Source organism: Alligator mississippiensis, chromosome 12 (genome assembly GCF_030867095.1).
Source record: "Alligator mississippiensis isolate rAllMis1 chromosome 12, rAllMis1, whole genome shotgun sequence".
Taxonomy (NCBI): domain Eukaryota; kingdom Metazoa; phylum Chordata; order Crocodylia; family Alligatoridae; genus Alligator; species Alligator mississippiensis.
The window spans coordinates 58,679,442-58,703,193 of record NC_081835.1 but is presented as its reverse complement, the minus strand read 5'-3'; the positions used below and the strand labels follow the sequence as shown (position 1 = coordinate 58,703,193).

Genomic DNA, 23,752 nt, shown 5'->3' with positions numbered 1-23,752 from the left:
ACAGAACAGAAGATATACTTATAAGTGGCTGTAAAATAACTTTCAGTTGCTTGGAAGTACCATTTAAAAAATCAATGCCAACTAAAGAGGGATAAAAGATTTATTATATCTATGATGTTCTGATGACACTGGCATTTGTAGACTTGCACAAGTACTTTTACATTCAAAGACATCTGCTGGAGCTGCTTCATCTGGAACATTATTCAGGAACAGCCAAATAACAAACAGTTACTGCTGCAGGCAAAACATTACACATCAAAAACAACAGTCCAATGTCCCAAGGTTAATAGCTACGGTTCGTTTTAGCTGGTTGCATCAGAATAAACAGTGTCCTATCATAACAAATGGCATAAAGCGTAATTCAGTGTCAAGAGGTTAACCTGGACATTTAAGCTCTTTGGCTGGTTATTTTGCATTAAAGGCAGCCAGTACTGAGACATTAAGATATTGTACATGCTTGTTCTTAAAAGTGTGGATCCAGTATATGAGGAGGAAGTTAATTCAGCAGCTATATAATAATCCACTCCCTCACATAAGTCTCCATTGTATTGTAACCAAGCTACCCATCTCAAAGAGTTCTCCCAATGGCAAGTATGTCCTGGCCATTGACACAGAGGCACTTCCATCTCGCCTCACAGCACTGGTCTGTGTGCGTGGTGGGGGAGAAGAAAGAAGTTTACTATCACATCTAACTTAACAAGGACTTAAATGCCACCCTTACTAGTAGCTGAAAGGTAATCTTCCAGCTTACCTTCAGCTTTCCATTTCACCTTGCCTCTGCAGACAAGATGTTTCGAGCTGACCACAGCATACAGCCTCTTGCTTTGAAAATTAATGGTAATGTAAAAAAAATCTACTTAAAAAAAATACACCACCATGTGGGAAGATTGCTCTTTGACCATATGTCCCATCCTCTCTTCCCCCATGATTCTATAGAAATAAACTTTATTACTGAAGTGTAAGCACTAGAAGTACAAAGTACAAAACAGTATAAAAATACGCTCTTAAAAATAATTTCTACTATGAAGTAACCTTCAAGCAGGGGGGAAGAGGGGTTGTCTTCCCATAGCTGCATCATGTGGGTTTAATTCAGACAATGGCTACGGCTTTGTGGTTTACATGAACAGAATCTGACCTGACAGGTTGTAACAGTCAAGTGTTTATGAGTTTTCCTACCAAAAAAGAGTTACTGGCCTGAAATGCTGTAACAGTCAAATCCTTTGGAACAGTTCCCCCTATTGAAAAACTCAATCCCCCGTTGGCCACCAAGGAAAAATTCTAGGTTTCTTTACATTAAGACTAAATATGAAGGGAATTTTTTTGGATAGAGACAGACAAGTGACTAATTTCTTCCCTTTCCCACCACCCAGTAACAGATCTCCCTGAGCCAACCGTGACTCCAACATTGCCATAGCAAGAGACAACAGATGAGTCAGAAATTCTGGAGAGCAAATGACCTCCCCATGCAGCACAAAATGACCAGCCCCTTGCATAGTGCAAGGAGCCCTTCTAGCAGAGCAGCCTTTGGACTAGGAAAGTATCAAGGAATTTACCCTGGCATGGGCTACAGGCACTTCGACTCCTGCTGAGGCTAGGGCTAAAATGTTTTTTTTGATTTCACTAGGAACCAAGCACTTCACAGACTAGGCAAAGATTATAAGGTACCTGGAAGGACTTCATTCTACATTAGAGTTGGGGGAAGAGATGAGGAGGGAAGAATTTAATCTCTTGAAATATAATGCAGGGAAGGTCAGATGCAACAACGTATGCTAGTCTCTACAAATCTTTGAGCATATCAGAAAGGCAACTCCCAAATACCTGTCAGTGTAGGCAGGAGCACTGCAGCGTTAAATAAAGAGATCTGCATGGTTATCATCTAGAAGTCCTCCCACATGCCTCCAATTATTAAAAAGTGTTTAGTGCAAAAACACAAAATTGCAAAAAACCTCTAAAAAGTGCTTTGGAGAGGCAAAGGGGCATCAAGTTCATTGGTCCCCTTTGTTTGATGTTTCAGTAAAAATCCAGTTTGGCCTGCACTGTCTTACAGCCTTTATCGGAGTAGATTTTCTCTCCTTTCGGGAAGAAGGTCATCTCATCAGCCACTTTCTTAACAACTTCCTCATCAATTCCATTGCCACGGGACTGGATTTCTGCCCTGATGCACATCTTCACATGTTTGTACTCCAAAGGCAGGAACGGGACAAAGTAATCAATGAGATTTTTGTCGATCAGGCTGCTGTGCCACAAGCCACCTAGGAAACAGCAGGCAGGGGAGAAGTGAAGCTCCTTTGTGCCCTATACAGCAGTGTCTCTGTCACTGTTTTCTGGGCAGGAAGAGTTTAAGGAATTGAAATGTGAATCCAGTTCATGGGCCACATCCCCCTACTGCTTCCAGACACACTGAGCTTACATATCTGTCTATACCAGTAGGCACATTGATTCAAACCTGTCCTCTATAATGGCACTAGCTAGTACCAAGGATAGAGCAGGAACAGTTTGAATCTTGGGCAGTCTGCCAGTGCACTTCAAGCCTGACTTGCAGTACTTTCTAGCCCAGCTGGACATCTTCAATTTTACTGAACTATTAAGTGGTTAGGTGGGCAACTAAGGCAATGGCAGGAACTGACTACATGCTTTCTGCTTGGAACCTAGGCCAGGTTATAAAGAGATCAGTCTAAAAAGGTGAATGGATTGTGAATGTTTCCCAGGGCCCAGAAACTTAAAGCTTGTGTCTAGGGAAGAAACAGCCACTTCGCTTTGTAAGGGCCTGACCCTAGGAAATGCTAAACAGTAAGCATGTGCAGGAATCAGGTGCTGGGCAAAGCCTGCTCCCTGAGTCGGAGCCAGATGAGAGCGCTTGTATCACGGGATCCAGCAACCTTTAGAGGCAAGCTGGAGCAGCAGACATTAAAAACCTCATGTGGAACAATGACTGCCTACGTTTACAAAGGCAAAAACCATACCCTTCAAGGGAAAGTAACTCACTATTCTTATTATTGAAGACTCCCAGAGACAATACTTGTTCCAGGTCTTTCAGGAGTATCTGCTCCCTGTCTTTTCCGTTTCTCCAGAAGTCTAAAGCCACCTTGGTAATGAGGTCACCACCTGCGTTGCTGTTCATAAAAGGAACAAACAGTTTACAACAGATCAAGCCTGGAGGAAACCAACATTCCCTCTCTAGCAGAATTACCTTTATCTGCATAAGAATTTCCACGTTGTCACAACAAAAAGCCTTCAACCAATGCAGAAGCTTTTAGGGACTTCCCATTCTTTCAACTTAGGCTGGTTGCACCCAAGTCGTAACAAAATCATCTTGAACCATCCAAGGGTAGTGAAACGGTCTCTTCACTCTCTGGTAGTAAAGCTCAATACCAATAACAACACTCCCAGCATAGGAAATAAGGGACTGAACTCAGGGTCTGAGTTCTGATCCTCCATATAACAGGGTGTCTGTTGTCACTGGACTACCACCATGGCTCACTTTAAGGTAGTAAGTGCTGTGAACTGCAGGGCCTGATACAAACAACTTATGGACATGCTTTTGTAGTTTAGGAGGAAGGATTTGGGCTCTTGGACCAGGAAGACCTGGGCGTGCTCTCTCTCGCTCTCTCGAAGCTGGTAATTCTGACTGACCAAGACACACCTCAGCATGACAGCAAAGTTCACAGGAGAGCATGTATTTCCTGCAGTACCTTAGAGTTACTGAAAAAGGGCTACAAACCTAAGGAAGATGAAGATGGCCTTCCGGTAAGACACGCCATCAATCTGGTCATAGTAGTCTAAGAAAGGCTTGATGGCATCAATGAGGCCAGGGTGCAATTTATCCATTTCATCAAATATGAAAACAGAGCTGGCACAGGCACTCACATTGCCTCGAATCCACTTATGTAATTGGTCCTGGAGCACAAAAGAAGGGTACAGTGGAAAATCAGGTCTTGCGGTTGGAGGGTATACAAGTTACACATGTGCATATATGAAGATCAGTAAGGAAGGAAGCATCACCTGAGCTATATTTAGCAAGTATCCAGAAGCCAGAATGTGAATCTCACCCCTATTATTTGATGATGTTCACCATACAGCATTTTCTTTCTGTTAAATGGTCAAAACTTGAATATCAGCACTCCAATGGAAAGGTTGGGAGAAGAACCCAAGCATGGGACGAGAAAATATTTCTTCTTGTTTAAAAGAAAAAGAGAACCAGTCTGCGGGAAATTACATTTTTAATTGTTAAAGTTGATGGGCCTACGTTTGTTCCTTAAATCTGTGATTGTTCTCATGAAAACTTGCTGGGAAGAGAATTATTTTATAAATCCGAACACGACCACCCCTGGCCTTTGGCTTGTTTAGCATTAACTAGGGCAATTTATTTCATAACAGCAAATACTATAAAAATGGAGGTGGGGCAGCAGAGTGAAGGCAGGAGACAAATAGTAGGAGGAAGTAATTTCAGCTCTTATTACAGGTCATTAACAAAGTGTTCCTTTCACTTCCTTTTCTTGGAACTTAAGGCAGTGCCTTTTGGTTTTCATTCAGCTCTAGGAACACAAGAGGCGGCACGTTTAGCCTCTGCCTCAGGGGCGGGCAATTATTTTGGGTGGAGTGCTGCTACTGAGTTTTGGCAAGCCATTGCGGGCTGCATGACAGGCAGCCCAGGACAGATAAATATTAATTTTCTAAATTTTTTAGGGGCCCTGTGGGCTGGATAGAACGGCCTGGGGGGGCCGCATCCGGCCCCCAGGCTGCATTTTGCCCACCTCTGCTTTACGTCCACCAGCCTGAATGTCTAATGTCGCCCAGAGACACTGGCTACTGACAAGAGCGCGTTATTTCAGTTCTTGAGACACCCGAGTAATCCCATGGTCCAAAGTTTTAGTTGTACTGCCATGACCAAGGGGAATTTGCTTTTACCTTATACTGTGTAATGTTCCGGTCATGCGGGAAGTGTAGTGTGGATACAAAGAGATGCACAAACTTGCTCTTCAGTCCTTGTTTGTGGATGTTCTCGGCAATAATCTGGCTGACATAGTTCTTCCCCGTGCCTGCCCAGCCGTGCAGGGAGAGAGCAAGCGGCTTCTTGGGATTGGCGTTGTTCTTGAACCCGACCACTGCCTTCAGGATCACTTCTTTGGCAAGGTGTTGGCCGAAGAGTTTCGTATCCAGAACCTCCTTCAGGGCTGAGAGGAGAACAAGGACGTCAGAAAACGGTTTGCGAACGGAGCATCAGTCCTCGTCTCTCCGCCTTGTATCTTTAACGCACGAGGAAACGTTGCAGGGGGCTTGGGAACGGCTCCAAGAAAGATCCCAGTCATAGCAATACCTTCACACTTACATCCAGGAGGCTCTTTATGAACACCGACCCGGCTGGTGAAGCGAGCCCCTCTCCCCATTGTAGAGATGGGGAGCTCGGTGCTTTCCAAACAGCAGCTGCCAACTGGGAACAGGACCCCCCAGTCAACCCCCCGCCCGCTGCTCTCACCACCTGCCTTCTCCCCTCGGAAGGTCCCAAGCAGCGCCCCCACCCCCGGGCTGCCCGGCCCCGGTACCGGTGGCGTTGGGCCGGTCCCCGTCGCGGGGGCAGCACTCCACGAAGCCGCAGTAGAAGCGGGGGTAGGAGAGGTAGCCCGTGAGCGCCGAGGCGGCCCCGATGGCGATGCCCAGGCTGACGGGCTCCAGCGCGGCCGCGCCCTGCAGCACCAGCACCAGCACCAGCAGCTCCCGCCGCGGCGGCATGACTGCCCGCGCCCCGACTGCCCGCCGCGAACTACAACTCCCAGCAGCCCCCGGGGCGGGCACTTCCGTCCGCTGCCATCTTGTGTGCGTGTACGCGTAGGGGGGGAGGGGTTAGATTCCCATAGCAAGGGCAGGGGAAGTCTCGCGACACCCGCTCGCGCCCCGCACCTGCCATCTTGGTGAGGGGCACGCAGGCCTTGTCCGGCCATCTTGGTGAGGGGCACGCAGGCCTTGTGCTGTACCCAGGCCCTCGCCTGTGTGTCCCCGTCCAACAGCCCCTCTTTCCCGCCTGTCACAACCCCTTTCCCTCATAGTTTCGGGGGTACATCGCGACGCCCCGCTCACGGTGCAACCACGCCTCAGTTGCACGTGGATGTGGTGTCATTGCCTCGTGATGCGATGGAGGACATTGCGGAATGAGGTCATCACGTTATGATGCAATACACCAATACAAGGCGGGAAGACCGTGGCGGTGGGAAGCATCCCAAGGTCCGGTCTCCCCTGCGATGAGCCGGACGTGTCATTCCCTTTGTCCCCGGGCGGCGGGGTCACGGGCTGGCAGCGGCACGGCGCGTCTTTAGCTGCGAGGAGGCCGAAGCACTCAAATCTCAGCGCTGATGCCATTCCTGACTTTGAAGCAGGCTGAACGCTGCTTCGCCCTTTGCTTAGGGGAACACCTGGAAAGGACACGTCAACGGCCCCGCCGGTCAGAGGTGAAGCTTTACGGGCCATTGCATCAGAGTAAACACTGAGAAACCCATGGGTCAATACGCACGTCTGCTCAACGGCCTTAAATTCTACAACCAGGTAGGGAAATACTACACTAAAAACAACCCGACGGGAGGTTTTATGGGAACATTTCATCCCTCCCAAGCGTAGCTGTGTAAGGATGACCGCGTTGTGTTGTAATGCTCCGTGCAGGTAAACAGGTCGGTGCTGCTGGAAGACCAGAGGAAAGGGAGCTGTAATAAGCACGGCTGAGCGAGCAGGGAAGTCTGGATGAGGACTTCAGAAGTGGAGTCGAGATAATCTTGCATTACACCCCGTTCCCCCACCGCTTGTTTAAGAGCGCCGGGGCTCATTCTCATCTCATGTAGCCACATGCAAGCCTTTGCGTTCGGCTCGAAGCCTCTGTTTCAGTTAACTAAAATCTTGCCTTGGTGCAATTCAGAGGGAAGTTCACTGAAATCAGTAGACTGGCACCAGCATCAAAGCAGTGTGAAAGAGAGGAAAATCAGCCCTTTTATTTGTTTCCTTTACTAGGAGAGTTTTACTTTGTAGTTTTGCTTCCTTAGCTTTCTTTTTTGCAAGTTTTAACTGGCGCCGAGTGCAGCACATGGCATTGCTTCTGCATTTTTCAAGTGACTGTACGTTTCCCTTAGTTTAACTAGTCACTACATAACTTGTTTCCCCCTCTTCTTCCCAGTCCTCTTGATGTCATGGTTTCTGAAAAACTAGATGCTGACAGAAATCTCTGTGTGATTTAACTCATGTAAAAAGTATTTTTATTTGCAGTTAAACATCGTCCAGTTGTACTGGCAACCAGTGCCTTGCAGGGTATGAGAACCTGGGTTCTAGAAGGTATCAAGAGTCTGCTTTTTATCCACCTTCCTGCCCACCCCAACAGTGCTCTTCATTGTATCCTCAAAAGGACTTTTATAAAATGTTAGAAAGAGTTCACTTTGGGGGTGGGAGGTGCATGTGCTTGTGTAATGCCTTCCGATACCTCTTTTTGTGGAGTAGATCATTTGTCACTATTAGGTGTGTGAGGCTGTGGTCAGTAATGGATATACCAGAACATAGCTGGTATTTTTAAAGAGAAGCATTAGGAGCTCTTTTGTGAGGAATCTGTTCCAACTAATTCTTGCTGTGGTTTCAATCTATCGGGGTTCCTAGCTTTTCAGAGCACCATACTAGGCTTTCTCTCTTCTGTCTTGTTCTCTAGAAAATCTTTTTTCCATATTGTAGGTTTTGAACTCAAGTGCACACAATTGTCACTTAGTGGTGAGGGAAAAGATGGGCAAGCATACCAGACTCAGCAGTTCTGTTTAATGGATCGTTCTTCCTTTTGCTTCAATCATAACCCTCCAAAACATGTTAGGCTGATCTCCCCCCCTGTCCCCAGTGGATGCAGGGGGGGGGCAATGGTGCAGTTGCACCCCTCTGTGAGTTTGCTTCACCCAAAGTTTAAAATCAACTGCCTGGCAGCAGCAACATTTCTAGTCAGGCAGTGCTGAGGGAGTCCATTGACTTAATGGCTCATTGTAATCTACCATATCCCTTCTAAATATTTTATTCCCCAGCTATTAATGATAGTCGTGATGGTCCACCAAGCAGGCTAGTCTTTGTTCTGCAATGCTGTTGTCTGTGAGCTGCTCCTGGTAAAAATGCTCCTATTTTCAGCTCTTCAGATTGTAACTCATTCCAACTCGTACTTGTTTTTACTTCGGTTTCAAATGGAATAATACAGCCCCTGTCACGGGCCCCTATCATATGAGTAAAACTTCTTTATTTTTAAATAGAGAAAAAAGTATGTAGTTTTTCTAGGGGATGATGCACCTCACTATCTACACCCACCTTTTCAGAGTTCTAGATTCGCCCGTGAGCTCCCCTGCCTGTCCTGTGCCAGCTCCTGCTGCTCTCTATAGAGGAAGGTATTAGCTAAGAAGCAGCTTGCCAAAAAATGAAAGAGAGAATTAAAAATATAGACCACCTTTATTTTCATTCACATACAGCAGCATGTACTAACGTAGGAAAGGGATTTCTTGATCTACAAAAAAGAAGTTCACTTGGGGCTCTCTATATGTTAAGGAATATTTCCCTGCCCCAAAGAATTTAGTTTGAGAAGTTGCTTAGGGAAGGAGAAAGGACCCGGCTGTTGTTTCCTCTTTTTTTGTGTGCACTCAGACCTTCTAGATGCTCAGGTTCACCTTTGAGGCCACCGTCTTGCAGCCTTTGCTGGAATAGAGTCTCTCATTGCTGGGATAGTCGGCCATCGCTAAGGCAATGTCTGTGATGAGGTCCTCATCTTCATGGTGGCCCTGGAAGCGCAGCTCTACCCGGACGCACTCCCGCACGTGTGTATATTCCAGAGGAAGGAAAGGAATAAAATAGTCCACCATGTTCCTTTGGATCAGCTTGCTCTGCCAAAAGCCACCTGGGAGGGGGAGAGAGAGGAAGAGAGATCTGGGCAAGTGCTTTACTTTCCTGCACTGACTGCCATCTAAGGATGTGAAGGCCCTGACCAGCTGCTGGTTTATCCATCTCAGAAGATTTCCCATGGAGTGCTCTAAAACAACAATGAAAACCCTGCTGTAGGAGTATGTAGCTGGGTTCACCTTAGTTCTTTGCAGGGCCACCTTAGTTTTGGGTCCACCTTAGTTCTTTGCACCCCGCATTTTACAGAGACCAATGCCCACAGGGTCCCATGCAGCTCTGAAAATACTCACTATTCCTGTTACTGAAAATCTCCTGGGAAAGCCGAGACTGCAGGTCCTTCAGGGGAATTTCTTCTCTTCCTTTCTGCTGCCTCCAGTAGTCCAGAGCCACCTCTGTTATCATATCCCCTCCTGCATTGCTGCCAGAAGAGAAATTCCCTCAAGCATTAGAATGACCCCCAGCAGAGCCCTTCTCCAGGAAGAGCACAATGAGCTAGATACTGCTCCCTTGATCTGTGCATGAAGGGGACCTTCAGTATATGGGTATCCGTGATATCCCCACCAAAACCACCCTCACTTTTGCACAGAGTCCCCTCTGCAGACAGCTAATTTAATGAATGGAGCTGGAGAAATAGATTCACTGAACAGTGCTTAAGTTGATGTGTCCATTGGGCTTGGGAGCCAACTTCTACATCTGACTGTTCATTGCTTTGGCTGAGAGAAGAGAGCCACTTCAGCCACAAGATAAGTTTAGTTGTCCTTTTTCTGCTTATGCTATGGTTGATCTCAAGTGCTCTGAGTGATATGATGACTAGACAGGCTCATTTACCACATACTGGGTAGTCCCTTCATGGTGTCCAAAGAGAACATGGATATTAAGGTATTTGAACCTGTACAAGCAAACTGCATTGTACTGAAGGCATACTAGTACAAGCTCTTCCCTTTTCCTCGGCTGATTCTGAAGGACTGCAATTATTTGGTGTCCACTGGATTTCCTTACTTCAGGAAGAGGAATATGGCCTTGCCATAGTAGACACCATCAATCTCCCCACGGTGACTGAGGTATGGTAGGATGGAGTCAATCAGCCCATGTGGCATCTGCTCCATTTCAGAGAAAATGAAGAGTGATCTTGGGCAGGCACTGACATTGCCTCGAATCCAGTTCTGCAGCTGCTCCTGTGGGGATGGATGGTATCACCTGTGAGTGGATACCGACCTGGGAGCTAGAGCTATTTCCACAAGGGATTTCATTAGTGCTTGAATTTGGAGGGGCTGTTAATGTCATGGCAGCGCTATAGGAGCCTAAACTCATACGTTAGGACTTTCCACTGGTTTCAGTGGAAGCAAGGTCGGACCGTGTGGCACATCCATGTGGGAAACACTTGGGTGGATTTAGATTCCATGAGATGTTAAGCACTAACCCTTCTTATTCATTGGGAGTTAGCTTGAATAGGTTTGCAAAAGGGAATACTAAACTAAACAGACCAATGTTATGACATAATACAATAAGTTCTGTCCCTAAAAATGTGGCCTAGAGATTCCTTGAACCGCAGGTTGCTAAAAGGATATAATCAAATTATGTAGTCCAAATTAGTTCCAGATGCGATTCATTTTCTAAATCAGGTGATTTACAACCAGTGATGGATATAGAAATCCTCTAATATAGATTAGCTGTGTATGTGAGATTCACAGAGACACATCCTCCTCATTAAAAGAGCAGAGTCACAGTGGACATACCTTGTACCGATTGACATGTTCAGCATGTGGAAAATGAAGAACTGCATCAAACTGGTGGACAAACCTCCTCCTGATTTCTTCCAGTGGGTACAGGTTCTTCGCTATGATCTTGCTGATAAAAGATTTGCCAGTGCCAGTCCAGCCATGAAAAGACATCACCAGGGGTTTTGTTGGCCGTTTGACTTTGGCATTCACACTCAATGCTTTCAGAACCACATGGGTGGCAAGGTGCTGCCCAAAGACTTCCTGTTTCAGAACCATTTTCAAAGCTGGGGAAGCAAGGGGGGATTATTGTCAGTAAGCACATCTTTGTCCCTTCCTTCCTGTGCTATTGCTGAATGATCAATGGGGAGGAAATTCACATTGACCATGCCCTCCCTGAATCAGGCCCTTGATGGCTGCTCATAGAAGTCAAGCTTATGCATGAGGTACATGGAGATCCCCACTGTAACTGCACTCTAGCTGCTGCCTCCTATGTGGGCTTGGGATGTGAACCTGTGATTTTTGTGAGGCCATTTTTGTTTCACTTCCTGAGTCATCTTAGGCCATCTTGTTGGCATCTAACTTAACTTGCAGCTGTGGCAACTTGTACTTCCGTTTTTGCTTCTTCAGAGAGGTGCCATGACTAAAGTTTTAGTTGCAAAATATGAAATACTTTGCAAATGAGAGCCCAGACCACAGCACACATGCAATGTTGTACATGGAAATAAATAGAGCTACAGTAGTTTTCAGTGGCTGAGGCTCTGTTTCTAGAGACATGTAATTTCAGGCCAAATGACACAGGCAGCAAGGGAATTTCCAGGGGGTGAGGCCATTTATTTGCAGGAAGATTGCAACAGCCAGCCATATATCAGCTAACTCAGTTTCCAAATCATTTCAAGCTACGATCTGCTCCTCAACTTCCTCTTTCTCTAGGGAGGGTCCAGCAAAGCCACACAGCTTCCTTCAGAGAAATGAAACAGCCCGATCTGAGAAAGGGAAGAGCTCGGAGGCAGGATGAGCCAGTGGGGAATACATGAGATAACAAGCCTGGAATTCCTGAGCAGTGATCCCAGCTCCAGCACCAAATATTATGCAGCTGCATTGTTGCAAGTGACCAGTTCAGATTTGGGGTGCTGCAGTGTTTGGGTGCCCGGCTGAAAGAAAGTGCGCAGTGATGAGCAACACACTCACAACCTTCAATTCACTCCTTCTTCATAAGAGCTTCTGCCAGAATCAACCAGGTCACTGTTAACAAGGCAAAGTCCCTTACGGGGAACTTGTCATGACATGAAGCAGTTATATTCTCTTCTCTGCTGGTGTGAGCCAGCAGAATGGAGGAAGGCATGTGGCTGCAGCAGCTGAGAGACAGATGCACCAATGTGACCCATTGTCTCATTAAGCTTTCAGTCCTTACTGTCCAGGGGCTTCATGTGTAGTCTGAGGGTATCTATAAGATTTGCTAAAGCCCTGAGGTATAGACCATGTAGCTTTGCTCTTTTGGCACCAGAGAACTTTCTACAACTTGATGGGGCCCAGCCTTGGTGGCGGGTGTGTCATAAGCTAAACCATATGCCCTCCCCCAATGCCACTCTGATTTCTTTCCTTGCCCAGTCTGCTGCACTGCTGTCTGTCCCTGCCCTGTGCTTTCTCCCCAATCTGCTGCTCTGCTTCCTGCTCCCTGCACTGCCTGCCACTGTTTTCCCTGCTCTGTCCCTGATCTGCCACATGCCACACTCAGAGGCTGCCCATGCTACTTGTGGCAGAATGAGGTTAAAGCTCATCTCAGGGGCTAATTTGAGACTGTGGAATGAGCTCCCCAAGTAACGAAGGCCTCAGACACCTCCTCACCTTCTTCATTTCTTTGACCTTCCCTTTTCCAGTATAAACATACAGTAACGTTCATGTGTGTGTGTGATGAAGGTGCATGGGTAGATGGCGTTATGGATAAAATAAAACAGATAAAAAACCACTCCCTTCCCTTTGCTTCTACCCTGGGAGAGGAGAGAGAGGAAACACATGACCAGTGTCAGTCATTGCTTGATGAATCCTGAGAAAGAGCTCATATACTACAGTAATGAGAGCAGCATCAGAAACTACAGCTCAAACAAGAGTACATCATGAAACTAAACCAAACCAGTCTCTGCCAGTTTGCAAGCCTGCGAGCAGTGATGCTGATCTCTCCCATCAGAGGGTCAGTGGCCATGAAAAAGTACCCTGGTGCACCTCTCTTGTGCCCCCCCATCTCTGCACTCAGCAGGGCCCACTGACTCAGCCCACCTCATAGCTTGCCGTTGCCGTTACCTGGGATATCCAGACTGTCCTTCACATTGCAACACTTCCAGAAGCGACACTTGAGCCAGGAGTTCTGGGAGAGGAGCTGCCACGTGGCAATTGCCCCCCCTCCAATGGCAAGAGAGGTAGTGATGGGCTCCAGTGCTAACACCACTGTGGGCACCAGGGCAAAGAACCCGGCTGCATTCACAAGCTTCATGGCAGGGGCTGAATGATGGCTCGGCTCAGCTAGAGGAAAAAGCAAAACAGATAGAAGAACGGGACTTCCTGGTACATCCGTGTGGTTTCATAATGTTGAAAGCATGGGGTGCCTTTCTGTTTCAGAACTGGTGTGTCATTCATACTGTGCCAAGATCTGGGTTGTTATCATGCTTTCATATCTGGGGATTAGCTCGAGGGCAGAACACTGCTGAGCTGGTTTTGGACGTGTGGGCGTGGAGAGTATTTCTTTGGTCTACTCTTTTCTGCTCCTTTTCAGCCTCTAAGTAAGATTCCAGCCTAATGCATGTGCTGCTGTGGCAGGGGTCTTCACCTCTGGGCAGAGCTAATCCTCAGCCCCCTCAGCTCAATTTCAGGAGGAGCTCAGTCCCCGATGAGTTGTGCAGGAGTGGAGTGTGCTCAGCATCTCCTAGATCAAACCTTTCTCTAGCTGGCACAGAGAAGGGTGGAAGAGTGCTGCTCCTTTTTAAAGTCCTCAGCAAAGCAGTTCCGTTGACTGCTCTGCCCAGGCAAGGTGTTTCAGGGATGCTGCAGAGCTCCACTCTCCAGGCCCCACATGGTTTGGGAGAATAGGGAAAGAAAATGTAATATTCCAGCTCAATAGCAAGACATGGCTATGGTTTAAACACAAGAAACAAATTCATCTCAAGGGAGAACATCTGAAACAATTTCCTCTGTAATATGTCAGTAAGAATGGGCAGCCATTTGTTTGTCCTACATAACCAGGCTGGACTTTCTTCAAAATAAAATGGGGAAAAGCCTAGATATTTTTTTAATCAAAAAATTAAGTTTCCATTAAAAAAAAAGATTTTGACTAAATCTTTTTTCAACTGAAGATCTTTCCATCAGAAGAATTGTGAGCAGCTTTATATATTAGTCATAACTTGAGCTCAAGATTCAGTGTTTCCGGTGCAACACTAAGTGATTTCACTATCAGCTACAGCAGACCCGGAGCGAGAGCTCTTTCACTCTCCTGAGGTGAAGGTGGAGGGGGAAAGAGGATAGGCACTGAACGGAGAGGAGATCAGTAGGAAAGAAGAGGAGAAGGGAGATAAGAGCAGCAGGAAGAGTGAGGAGACAGAAGGAGAGTGTGTGAAACAGGGTAGGGAAGCAGAATGAAGAAGAAATACAAAAAGGAGACCAGGACCTAGTAGGAAGAGGTGATTGGAGCATGCCCATTCATTTCCTAGCCTGTCGCTAGGTGGTCTAACAAGAAAGCGAGAGAGAGAGGCAGAAAATCCCACTGGACGTTTTGAGATACTTGAATGAGCTTATGAGAATTTCAGGTTGAACTTTTTGTTGCTGAATCTTCTGCTTGTAAATAATTTCTAGTTTTACTTTATTTCCACAATATGTTCTGTGCTGGACAGCATGACAGTGTGTTGAGTCGTACTGTTTGTTGCTATATTGGGGAGAATACAACAGAGCAGGATGGGGGATGGAGCACTGAACTGGGGTTCAGGGGACATGGATTTTATTTCTGCCTCTGCTATAGGCCTGTTATGGGAACTTGAGCAAGGTATTTCTTCTCTCTCTGGCTCAGTGCCCTGCCTTTAAAATAGGGATAATGAGATAATAATGTTCTGTGTAAAGTGCTTTGAGACCCATGGATTGGCATCCATGGGGATGGATATGAGAGGGATATGAAGACAGAGAGAGATATGAATTGTTATTGCTATTGAAAAGAGAAGTTGCAGAGATTTTGGTACAAGTGTACCAAAGTGTACAGAGAGGAGGTATACAGGTGTGTTGTCTGGTCAAAAAGTTCTTGGTGGGCACATGACTGGCTGCAAGGGAAATAGAACCAAAATACTTCAGATCATGAAAAGGATAATCAAACCTCAGGATTAAGTTTTTTTCTCCTGTGAGTCAGATCCAAAACCTATCGGAGTCAACAGGAGGATTAGCCTGGATTTCAGCAGGCTTCAGATCAGACCTTAGGTACTTGTAATATTCTCTAACGAAGGATGGTAGATTACCTGCACTGATCTCAACATTCGCAATCCCTGTACGCTTTGTACCTTGAGTAAGTAGTGTATAACAGCCCTAGGGTCCCAAACTCCCTGGTCTAGCCATGCCTCCACTGACCTTTACTGCCTATTCCTTTGGCCAAGGCCACCTTTCAGCACCTGTGATGGTGACGTTGATTTTGATTTTCGTTCAGCACCCCGGACAGCTCTCATGTCTTCTCACATCTGTGTTTCCAATTAACACTCTTGAAAGAAGAGTTCAGGATCTGGCCCTAACAAGGCATACCTTTCTCCATAGCAAGGAATCCTTCCGCAACATGAAGCCCACAGGCAAACAGCTCAGACAGCTGCAAGTTTCTTCTCTCCGTTTGTGTCCTTCACAGTTTAAAGGGGTGTCCACTCTTCCAAGGCACAGTGAGCACCAAACATGCATGCTTGATAAGGACACCTCTCTTCCATGCCCACCTCCCTCAGAAATACACCTTTGTCCAGTTGTCCTAACAAAGATACAAAGTAGTTACTTAAGATCCATCAATGCATGGCTTAGGTTGGTCTGATTCTCTATTACCATACACTTTTGTGGAGTCAGTTATACCTGTGCGAAGTGGGTGCACAGGCTGCTGTTCTGACTCAATAGCATTATACACTTGCTTTGCATTGGTGAACATGAATAAAGAGAGTGCTGAGCAATGAAGATTCAGAGCCCTCCTCTCTAAAGCATCCCCACAGCCTCCTCAATGGAGTACAGTTTATGAAGCTGGAAATGTCATTACCACTATAATGGACATAGTACACAGAATAGGAATTTGACTGATATAATTCCACATGTGCTATTCAATTCCACTGGCTTAACAGAAGGAGGAGAGGTTAACATGCACTGCAGTTTAGAAGGCTGGATTGTGGCAGTGCTGGTCTTAAAGATATCTGGAGAGAGAGGGCAAGGGCAAGAGGCAAATATTTTTGTTATATTGCCATTTTATTCAAAATCCCCAAACAAGATGAGGTCTCTGTTGTGCTAAGCAAGTACAGATACCTAATCAGATATAGTTTCTGTCCCAAAAAACCTATAAGTTATGTTACTTTTCTTTTACTTATCCTCTTATGATTATTTTGCTTATTTAAGCAGATTGGCTGCCAGATAAATAGAGAGGGAACAAAAGAGGAAGGAAATTAAATTCACAGTTTCTTGTCTATCAAGTTTTAGTCACACACTGCTCAACTGCATCCTCACAGCTCCTCTCTAAGGCAGATAAGTATTGTTAGCTATAAGTTGAGGATGAGGAAATAGAAGTCCTGGTTGCTGATTCTCACAGTTATTGTTATACCAAAGAACCCTCAGCAATGTTAAGATATGGAAGTGGAAAATTAGTATTGCTGCTACAAAAAGGAATTCCCCATCTAGTATAGTGCAGTAGGTGAGAGGAGGAAATCCTTCTGTTCTTGCTTCTTTTTCACACCCAAAGCGTCCTTCCCTGCTACCTGGGTCCTGTGTTGTCATTTACCTGTGCAAAGTGAGTGCAAAGTAGGTGATAAATGCTTTCAAACCAGGTTGGCCATGTTTTATATTCCCTTTGAACAGGGTAAGTCAGTGACCACGTTCACTACAAGGCAGTGGAGACTTAGACTCTCAGAAGTCAAGCCCATCTCAGGTCTTGCCTCCACAGAAAAAAATTAAAGTATATGTTAGTATACATGGGTGGATCTAGGATTTTTAAAAGGGGTTGCAGACTATTTGGTGCATCATCCCACATAACACAATACATTTTTCTCTAATTTAAAGGAAATGAGATGCTTTATGAATATGCTAGGGATGTAGGGCTATATTCCCTACCTTCCCTTCCCTTTGAAGCCATCTCTCAGAAGGCTGACGTTGATGAAGAAATCCAACATTTCCTCAAATGTGCAAATGCAGCCTTTGGATGTCTGATGAAATGGGTATTAGAAGATCATGACACCAGATTCAAAACCAAGCTCATAGCTTATCAAGCAATCATGCTCCCCACCTTACCATATGGAGCTAAGATGTGGACAGCATACAGGAGACACCTCAAGTCACTGGAGAAGTACCAGCAACACTGCCTGCAGGAGATCTTCTGAATCCAGTGGGAAGATAGATGCACCGACTTAGCATCTTCTCGCAAGCGAACTCCACGAGTATTGAGGCAATGATCATCCAACATCAACTTCACTGGGTCAGCCATGTCATCCAGATGTCCAACTCAAAACTTCCAAAGCAAGTTTTATTCTCTCAGCTCAGTAAGGGTGTACACTCAAGAGGAGGGCAGAGAAAGTGCTTCAAGGGCATCCTCAAGGCCAACTTAAAAAATTGGAAGAACCACATCAATTCATGGGAGACTATCACCTAGGGCCACCCCAAATGGAGGAACAGTCTGTTGCAAGAATCTCAGTACTTTGAAACCTTATGATAACAACAGGAAATGGAAAAGTGGGAGCAGCAAAAACAGTGTTTTATGGACCGAATCAAGAATCTGGAACCACCCACCCCATTCAGAAACACATGCCCAAGTCGCAGCAGAGTCTGTTAGTCCTGGATCAGCCTCATCAGCCATCTTTGGGCCACAGATAAGATAATCATGGAAGACAATCATCCTTGACTGTGAAAGATTGCTGAAGAAGGAGGGCTATATTATTCTGTTTAAAATAAAGGCAAAAGCAGATATAACTTTATTGGAATATGCATTAGTTTGCTATAATATGTATAAAAAACTAAGCAAAAAGAATCAAAAGATGCTGTATCATTAACAGTATAGTAATTGGAGTTAAATGGACATCTCTTTCAGATCCATAAAACAAAATGTAGCCTTCTTAAGCATTTTGGTAGGGCATCCAGTGCTTCGCTGAAAGTTATTTCCACATCTGAATTAGCATTCATCTGAGTAAATATTTTTAGCTAGAGTTAACAACAGTCTGTAATATTGTTAGGAGTGACATTATCAGGTGCAGCTTAGAGACAGCAGTATTGCAACAGAAAGGATAGCTTGATTAGTGGAATATCAAGACCGTTAAAAAAGAAAGCATGTTGTTAATACCTGTCGAAGGAATTATTTAGAAAGAATTCGGTAGATTATAACGAGCCACAATGTCAGTTGAACCTCTCACTGCTGCCTGAATAAAAATTCTGTTGCCACAGCCAGCAGGAATCAAAGGGGATTGCAACTGTACCACTTTACCCTCCTGGATCTGCCCCTGCTAGTATATAACAATTGCAAGGCATAATAGCATTATAACCAGTTCTTATACTAGTCTAGCTATTCCTTTATGGGAATGGAACTTACTACACTGGTGAACATGTTTTTCTACCAGTACATCTGGGTTTTACTGATATCACTATTTAGGTTAAAAAAAATCATGCCCCTAAGTGCAATACAGAACAGTAATACAAAAATGGCAAGTCAATCAGGCCTCAGTGAGTGCTCTAAGCTAGCCGTGTATGTCCTAGTAGAGCTGGGCAGAGCTATTTAATGGAGGGTTTTGATAATTTTTTTTTAACATGTGGTGTCCTTGTGATTTGGAATGAAAACCCAAAGTTTTAAATTCTCTGTAAAGGAGGCAGGAGCCCCAGAATAGGATCAGTCTGCAGTGGGGGACTGATCTAGGGTGTGGGTAGCATGGACTGTGCCTGGATCATGACAGTCCTTGTGCTGGGCTGGGCTGGAGCTGCATACCCTGGGTCCCTGACTTCCAGGCAGTCCATATCCATGTAGCAGGCTGCACTGGGGCCATGGACCCTGGAAGCCCTAGTGTTCTGACTCTGAGGCAGTCTGTCTGGTAGGCTGTCCCAAAGCCAAGGACCCCAAAAGCCCTAAGAACCTGGGCCGCCAAGAGATATGACCCTGTGGGAGCTAGGAACTTCTGGCTTCCTATGAGCCTACCTGGTGAGTGACGGGGAGCTGGCTGAGAAGCTGGGAGGGAAACCAGGAACATTTTTTAACCTGCTTGGGCTCTGCCAGAACCTGGAAATCAGACCACTGCCACCAAAGGGTTAAATTTTGGGAAATCGGGGAATCCAGATTTTTTTTTTAAATAATTTGTTGGAATTTTTCCAGCTAGTTCAATTTTGTGGTCAAGTGGTCAAGCTTCTGCTTCTCTTCATTTAGCTCTGATGAACGCTAGGGGGCATGTTGTTCAAGGTTTTAGAGCTCAGCTGAGGAGGCAAAGCAAGGGAAAAATCTTTGCAAAGAATTTACTGCCCTGGTTGGAAACAATGTAAGAAGGGAAAGAAAAAGAGAAGGGAGCCCAGGACTCCTGTGAGCAGCGCTGATGGTTTGTGTTACAGTGCGATTCCAAACTGCCTGGTCAGCAGGAGTGCTGAGACCTTGGCCAGTATGCGTGCAGGTAAAGGCGTGATGGGATATCAGCATCAGCATCAGCAATCTCTCAGTTGAGAATGATTGTTTTCCATGATTGCCTTATCTCTGGGTCTGTGGGTGGCTGATGAGGCCAGTCTGGGATCAACAGGCTGTATTACAACTCAGGCATGTGTTTCCATGCAGGGCAGGTGGGCAAATGTCAGCATAAGCCTGTGAGCTCTGGCCTCTTTCCCTCTTTAACACATAGGTACAATCCACAGAGGCTGCAGAGCCTGTCACCACATGCCCTTCTTTTTATTCAGACTCATCATCCCAATGTGAATAGGGCTTGATTTGGTCCGCAACGTGCTGTTTCTGCTGCTCTTACTTTTCCGTCTCCTGTTGTCATTGTAAGGTTTCAAAGTACTGAGATGCTTACAACAGACTGTTCCTCCATTTGTGGCAGTCCTGGGCGATAGTCTCCCACGAATTGATGTGGTTGTTGTATTTTTTTAAGTTGGCCTTGAGGACATCCTTGAAGTGCTTTCTCCACCCTCCTCTTGAGTGTATGCCCTGACTGAGCTGAGAGAATAAAACTTGCTTTGGAAGTCTTGAGTTGGACATCCAGGTGACATGGCTGGCCCAGTGAAGCTGATGTTGGATGATCATTGCCTTGATGCTCGTGGTGTTCGTTCGCAAGAGGGCATTAAAGGTGGTGCATCTATCTTCCTACTGAATTCAAAGGATCTTTTGCAGGCAGCATTGATGGTACATCTCCAGCAACTCAAGGTGTCTCCTGTACATTGCCCATGTCTCAGCTCCATATGGTAAGGTGAGGCTCACGACTGCTTTATAAACCATGAGCTTGGATTTGAATCTGATGTCATGATCTTCAAACACCCATTTCCTCAGGTGTCTGAAGGCTGCACTTGCACATTTGAGGCAATGCTGGACTTCATCAGTGTTAGCCTTCTGAAGTAAGGAAGATGCTCAACATTCTCCAATCTCACCCTGAACCTGAATTACTGGAGCTGGGGGCTGCTCATTAAGAATTTGTTGATGGAGGACCTTAGTCTTCTGAATGTTAAGCGTTAGTCCCATTTTCTTATATGCCTTCGTAAAGATGTCGATGATTGCCCAGAGGTCCGCTTCTGCATGAGCACACACTACAGCATCAGCATCAGTATACTGGAGCTCAGTGATTGAGTTTGGGGTGGTCTTGGTTTTGGCTTGGAGTCGACTTTGGATCTAATGCATGATTCACACAGTCATGCCTCCTGCCATGTCACATGATCAAGGCCCCTGGGGTGAGGCATGGAGTGGGGCTGGGGCTGGGGCTGGGGCAGGCACTGCCCAGCCGGGGTGGGGTGTGGGATGGAGCTGTGGCACACATGCACATGGTGCCCCCTGCCTCCCATTGCCCTCCCCCAACTCCCTCCAGCTCCAGGCAGCTACCAGCCTGCAACGGGAAACCTGCAGTTTTCTCTTTTAAAGAAGAAAATCCATGTTTTTCCACAGCAAACGGAAAACCCGGATCCCTGCTTCTCACATAGACTTCTCTGCACAAACCTGCACCTTCTTGCCTTTCTGCTCATGGCTTGCTGCTGCCTGTTTTTTTTTTCCCCCCCAGCAGCATTTTGTAAGAGGAGATCAGGTCATTGCCCATTTTAAACACAAAGCAGCAGCTGCAGGGAGAGGCTCTCTCTGACGCACTTCAGGCTTTTTAAAGAGTGTGTTTGTGGTGGGCTTTATCCAAACACAGGGCCAGGCTGCACTTCACAGACAGCACCAGGAACTGCCGGGAGGGCAGTGACTCACCGGAAAGTGTTGAAGGTCCTTTCCTTAATTTGAGGGTAGCAGTTACACTAGACATCAAACATAATTCAGCATTGTGCGAACATTTCTTAATCTTTACAATGCCCCAGTGAGGTAGGAGAGAGTCAGTGTCTCCATTCAGCAGATGGGGAAACTAAAGCCTAGAGAAAGGAAGTCAGTCACCTACGATCCTTACTCCAGTTTTCATCTCTAAGAGACAGCAGCTCCATTCTGTGTCTTTGCAATGAAGGCCAAATCCCACAGTGTTTTCTGAGGCAAAAACTCTGGGCAAGATTTGCCTGGAAGAGGGCTACAAGTTACGGCTCTAGCTGAAGAGAGGGGGGCCACCAAACTACTGTGCATGAGAGCATGGGGGCAAAGTGCCAATGGCTTCAGTCATTTATGACTTCCCTATGCACCTTGTACTAATTTATTTCCCAGGTAGGTTATTTCTGTGGTAGGGGATTTACGTTTTTGGTTTTTTGCCTGGGCCCATCGGCTCTGGTTCTTTCCAAGCTACTTGGACTGTTCCATCATGCTTTTCTCCTGTTTTTCCCCAGATCAGATCGTCACCTGTGTAAACTGTAGTACACTCTATATCAACACAAGTGTGGTGGATTTCCCTGTTCTGTGGTTTTTTTGTGTTCTCAGGCTGAGGGACCCCACAGCTCAAATATCCTGGTTTTGCAGCATGCAGAAACTTTTTTAGGTGTTAAAAATCCAGCCTGTGCTTTTCTTTTGCTCCATTGATGTTGCACTTGGATAAGGTGAGGCAGGAACTGGCTCCAGATTAAAGAAATAACATTTGGTTCACAGAGGTGGTGCGAACATGAAGCCCCCCATTCGTGCTAGTGAGGTTTGTGGGTGCCCAGGTCCTCTAGTAATTGGACCATGGATAAGCGAGTCGTCTTCTTCCTCTTTCTTTTCCTCTCTTCTTTCACCTGCCTCACTTCTGGAGTAGGAGCAGGACAGGCTCTTTTCATAGTGCTCGCATGGCTGAGAGCCTGATTTTGCTGCCCCCAGTCTCTCCTGAACTCCGCTGAAGGCAGTGGACTTGTACCTGGTTAGACCTGGGGGTTGATCAGCACTAGGCTCAATGTCGCTGTCATGCTTGGCCCATTTGATAGTATCACATCTGCTGAGACTTTTCCTGAAATTGATTTTTAGGCTGTTTTTCTCTCCTTCCCATCCACTGGCTACTCATGATAAAAGCAAAGCGATATATCAGCAAATGCTTGCAAGCCAGAGGCACTCCTGATTCGACTCTGCTTTCTGATTGCAAGGCTGAATCAGGGAAGCCTGGACTGAACTGTGGTCTACAAAAGCTGAGATAAGGGCTTTAGGCACTAGCTGCCTCAACTAACTTGTTGACATCAATACACACTGTAGGCAAGTCTATGGGCCTTGTTGCTTGGCAACTTTTTGATTCCACGATGTTAGTGGGAATGGATCAGCGGAGGAGAGTGGGGCAGATCAAACTGCAAATAAGAACATAGAGAGATCTCCTAGACATGAACAGAGCTGTGTGGACACATCACCGACATGAAGCTTTCCTGACACTAGAGATCATGAGTGCAGATGCTTTCCCTTGATAGTACCACATATGCTACATCAGGGGTGGACAACGTGTGACATGAGTGCCACAAGTGGCATGGGTAGCCTCTGTGTTGTGGCATACGGCAGGTCAGGGAGGGGACAGGCAGCACAATGGCAGATAGGGCAGGAAGCAGAAAGCAGAGCAGGCAGGGAGCACAGGGCAAGAAGAAACTAGAGCAGCAGATTGGGCAGGGGATGGGAGTGGCACTCAAGGAGGGTGAAACACTAATTTGTGGCATGTAGCTCAATGCCAAAAAGGTTGGCCCCCCACTGGGCTACACCATGGCATTGCCCCTAATGACTAAGTGCCAACTGGCTTGGGAAACTTCCTAAAGCCACAAGTCAGCTCCTTGGTGAGTGGAGCTCCATAATAATACATGGCCTTCCTGAAGCATCTTTCTCTGGAGGATCTCAAGTGGCTTTACAAACACTTTCTCAGTGCCCTCAGAGGCAGGCAATTATGACCTCCCTCTTGCAGGCTGGGAAACCATGGCATGAAGAGATGAAGAGGCCTTGCAGCAGGTCAGTGACATAGCCAGCGGAAGAGCCCAGTTGTCCAGACTCCCAGATCCCCTGGCTCCAGCCACCATGATGCGTTGCCACAGCAGAGTACATTGGATCACCTGCCTCCATATATCACCACTACAACCCTGGCTGAACAAAGCGCTGTCAGCACAACCCCAAACTATAGAGATGAGCTGAGATTTTTTGTCACTTGGGAGGAGCTGGCTTTCCGGTTCCCATGCATTTTAGTGGGGGAGTGGGAAGGACATGGGAGGGTGGCCAGGCTGTGTGAATCCATTCCCAGCTGCAGAGTTGCTTTATTCCCTTTCTCTTGAACTGATTTGGAGCCCCGGCATGTCAGAGGCCTGTGCAGAACTCACTGATTAATTCAGGTGGAAACTGTTTTGTGCCAACACGGGTGTTTTATGTTGCTGGGAAA

At 46.3% G+C, this 23,752-nt stretch overlaps 3 protein-coding genes across 3 annotated transcripts in view; 1 reads left to right on the top strand and 2 right to left on the bottom strand.

Moving 5' to 3' along the window:
- Window positions 1–82: 82 nt before the first annotated feature.
- On the bottom strand, window positions 83–5,770 carry TOR1B (torsin family 1 member B). Its single transcript, XM_014610546.3, has 5 exons — window positions 5,544–5,770; window positions 4,909–5,174; window positions 3,722–3,897; window positions 2,986–3,113; window positions 83–2,252 (listed from the first exon to the last, which is right to left on the bottom strand). Exons 1-5 carry the CDS (start codon window positions 5,728–5,730, stop codon window positions 2,011–2,013), a joined length of 999 nt encoding a protein of 332 aa, XP_014466032.1. The 5' UTR covers window positions 5,731–5,770; the 3' UTR covers window positions 83–2,010.
- A 170-nt stretch (window positions 5,771–5,940) lies between these two features.
- PTGES (prostaglandin E synthase) overlaps window positions 5,941–23,752 on the top strand; it is a 51,139-nt gene continuing 33,327 nt past the window's right edge. Inside the window, exon 1 of the mRNA XM_006272287.4 lies at window positions 5,941–6,537. Coding sequence (XP_006272349.1) covers window positions 6,490–6,537 — 48 coding nt within the window. The 5' untranslated portion in view covers window positions 5,941–6,489. The remainder of the gene's footprint in view (window positions 6,538–23,752) is intronic.
- Window positions 8,427–15,047, bottom strand: LOC102572497 (torsin-1A). The gene is made up of 5 exons (XM_006272288.4): window positions 12,909–15,047; window positions 10,626–10,894; window positions 9,889–10,064; window positions 9,180–9,307; window positions 8,427–8,887 (listed from the first exon to the last, which is right to left on the bottom strand). The coding sequence occupies exons 1-5, from the start codon at window positions 13,096–13,098 to the stop codon at window positions 8,643–8,645; spliced, it is 1,008 nt and encodes a 335-aa protein (XP_006272350.2). The 5' UTR covers window positions 13,099–15,047; the 3' UTR covers window positions 8,427–8,642.

What these genes read in the sequence shown, in the direction of transcription:
- TOR1B (XM_014610546.3), bottom strand. Translation starts at nt 5,730, where the DNA reads ATGCCGCCGCGGCGGGAGCTGCTGGTGCTGGTGCTGGTGCTGCAGGGC. An exon ending in GCCATCTTCATCTTCCTTAG is followed by an intron (nt 3,114 to 3,721) that starts GTTTGTAGCCCT and finishes TTTTATGAACAG; the next exon opens with CAACGCAGGTGGTGACCTCA. An exon ending in AGTCTTCAATAATAAGAATA is followed by an intron (nt 2,253 to 2,985) that starts GTGAGTTACTTT and finishes GCTGTTTCCTAG; the next exon opens with GTGGCTTGTGGCACAGCAGC.
- LOC102572497 (XM_006272288.4), bottom strand. Translation starts at nt 13,098, where the DNA reads ATGAAGCTTGTGAATGCAGCCGGGTTCTTTGCCCTGGTGCCCACAGTG. An exon ending in GCCATATTCCTCTTCCTGAA is followed by an intron (nt 9,308 to 9,888) that starts GTAAGGAAATCC and finishes CTCTTCTGGCAG; the next exon opens with CAATGCAGGAGGGGATATGA. An exon ending in GATTTTCAGTAACAGGAATA is followed by an intron (nt 8,888 to 9,179) that starts GTGAGTATTTTC and finishes TCCCCCTCCCAG; the next exon opens with GTGGCTTTTGGCAGAGCAAG.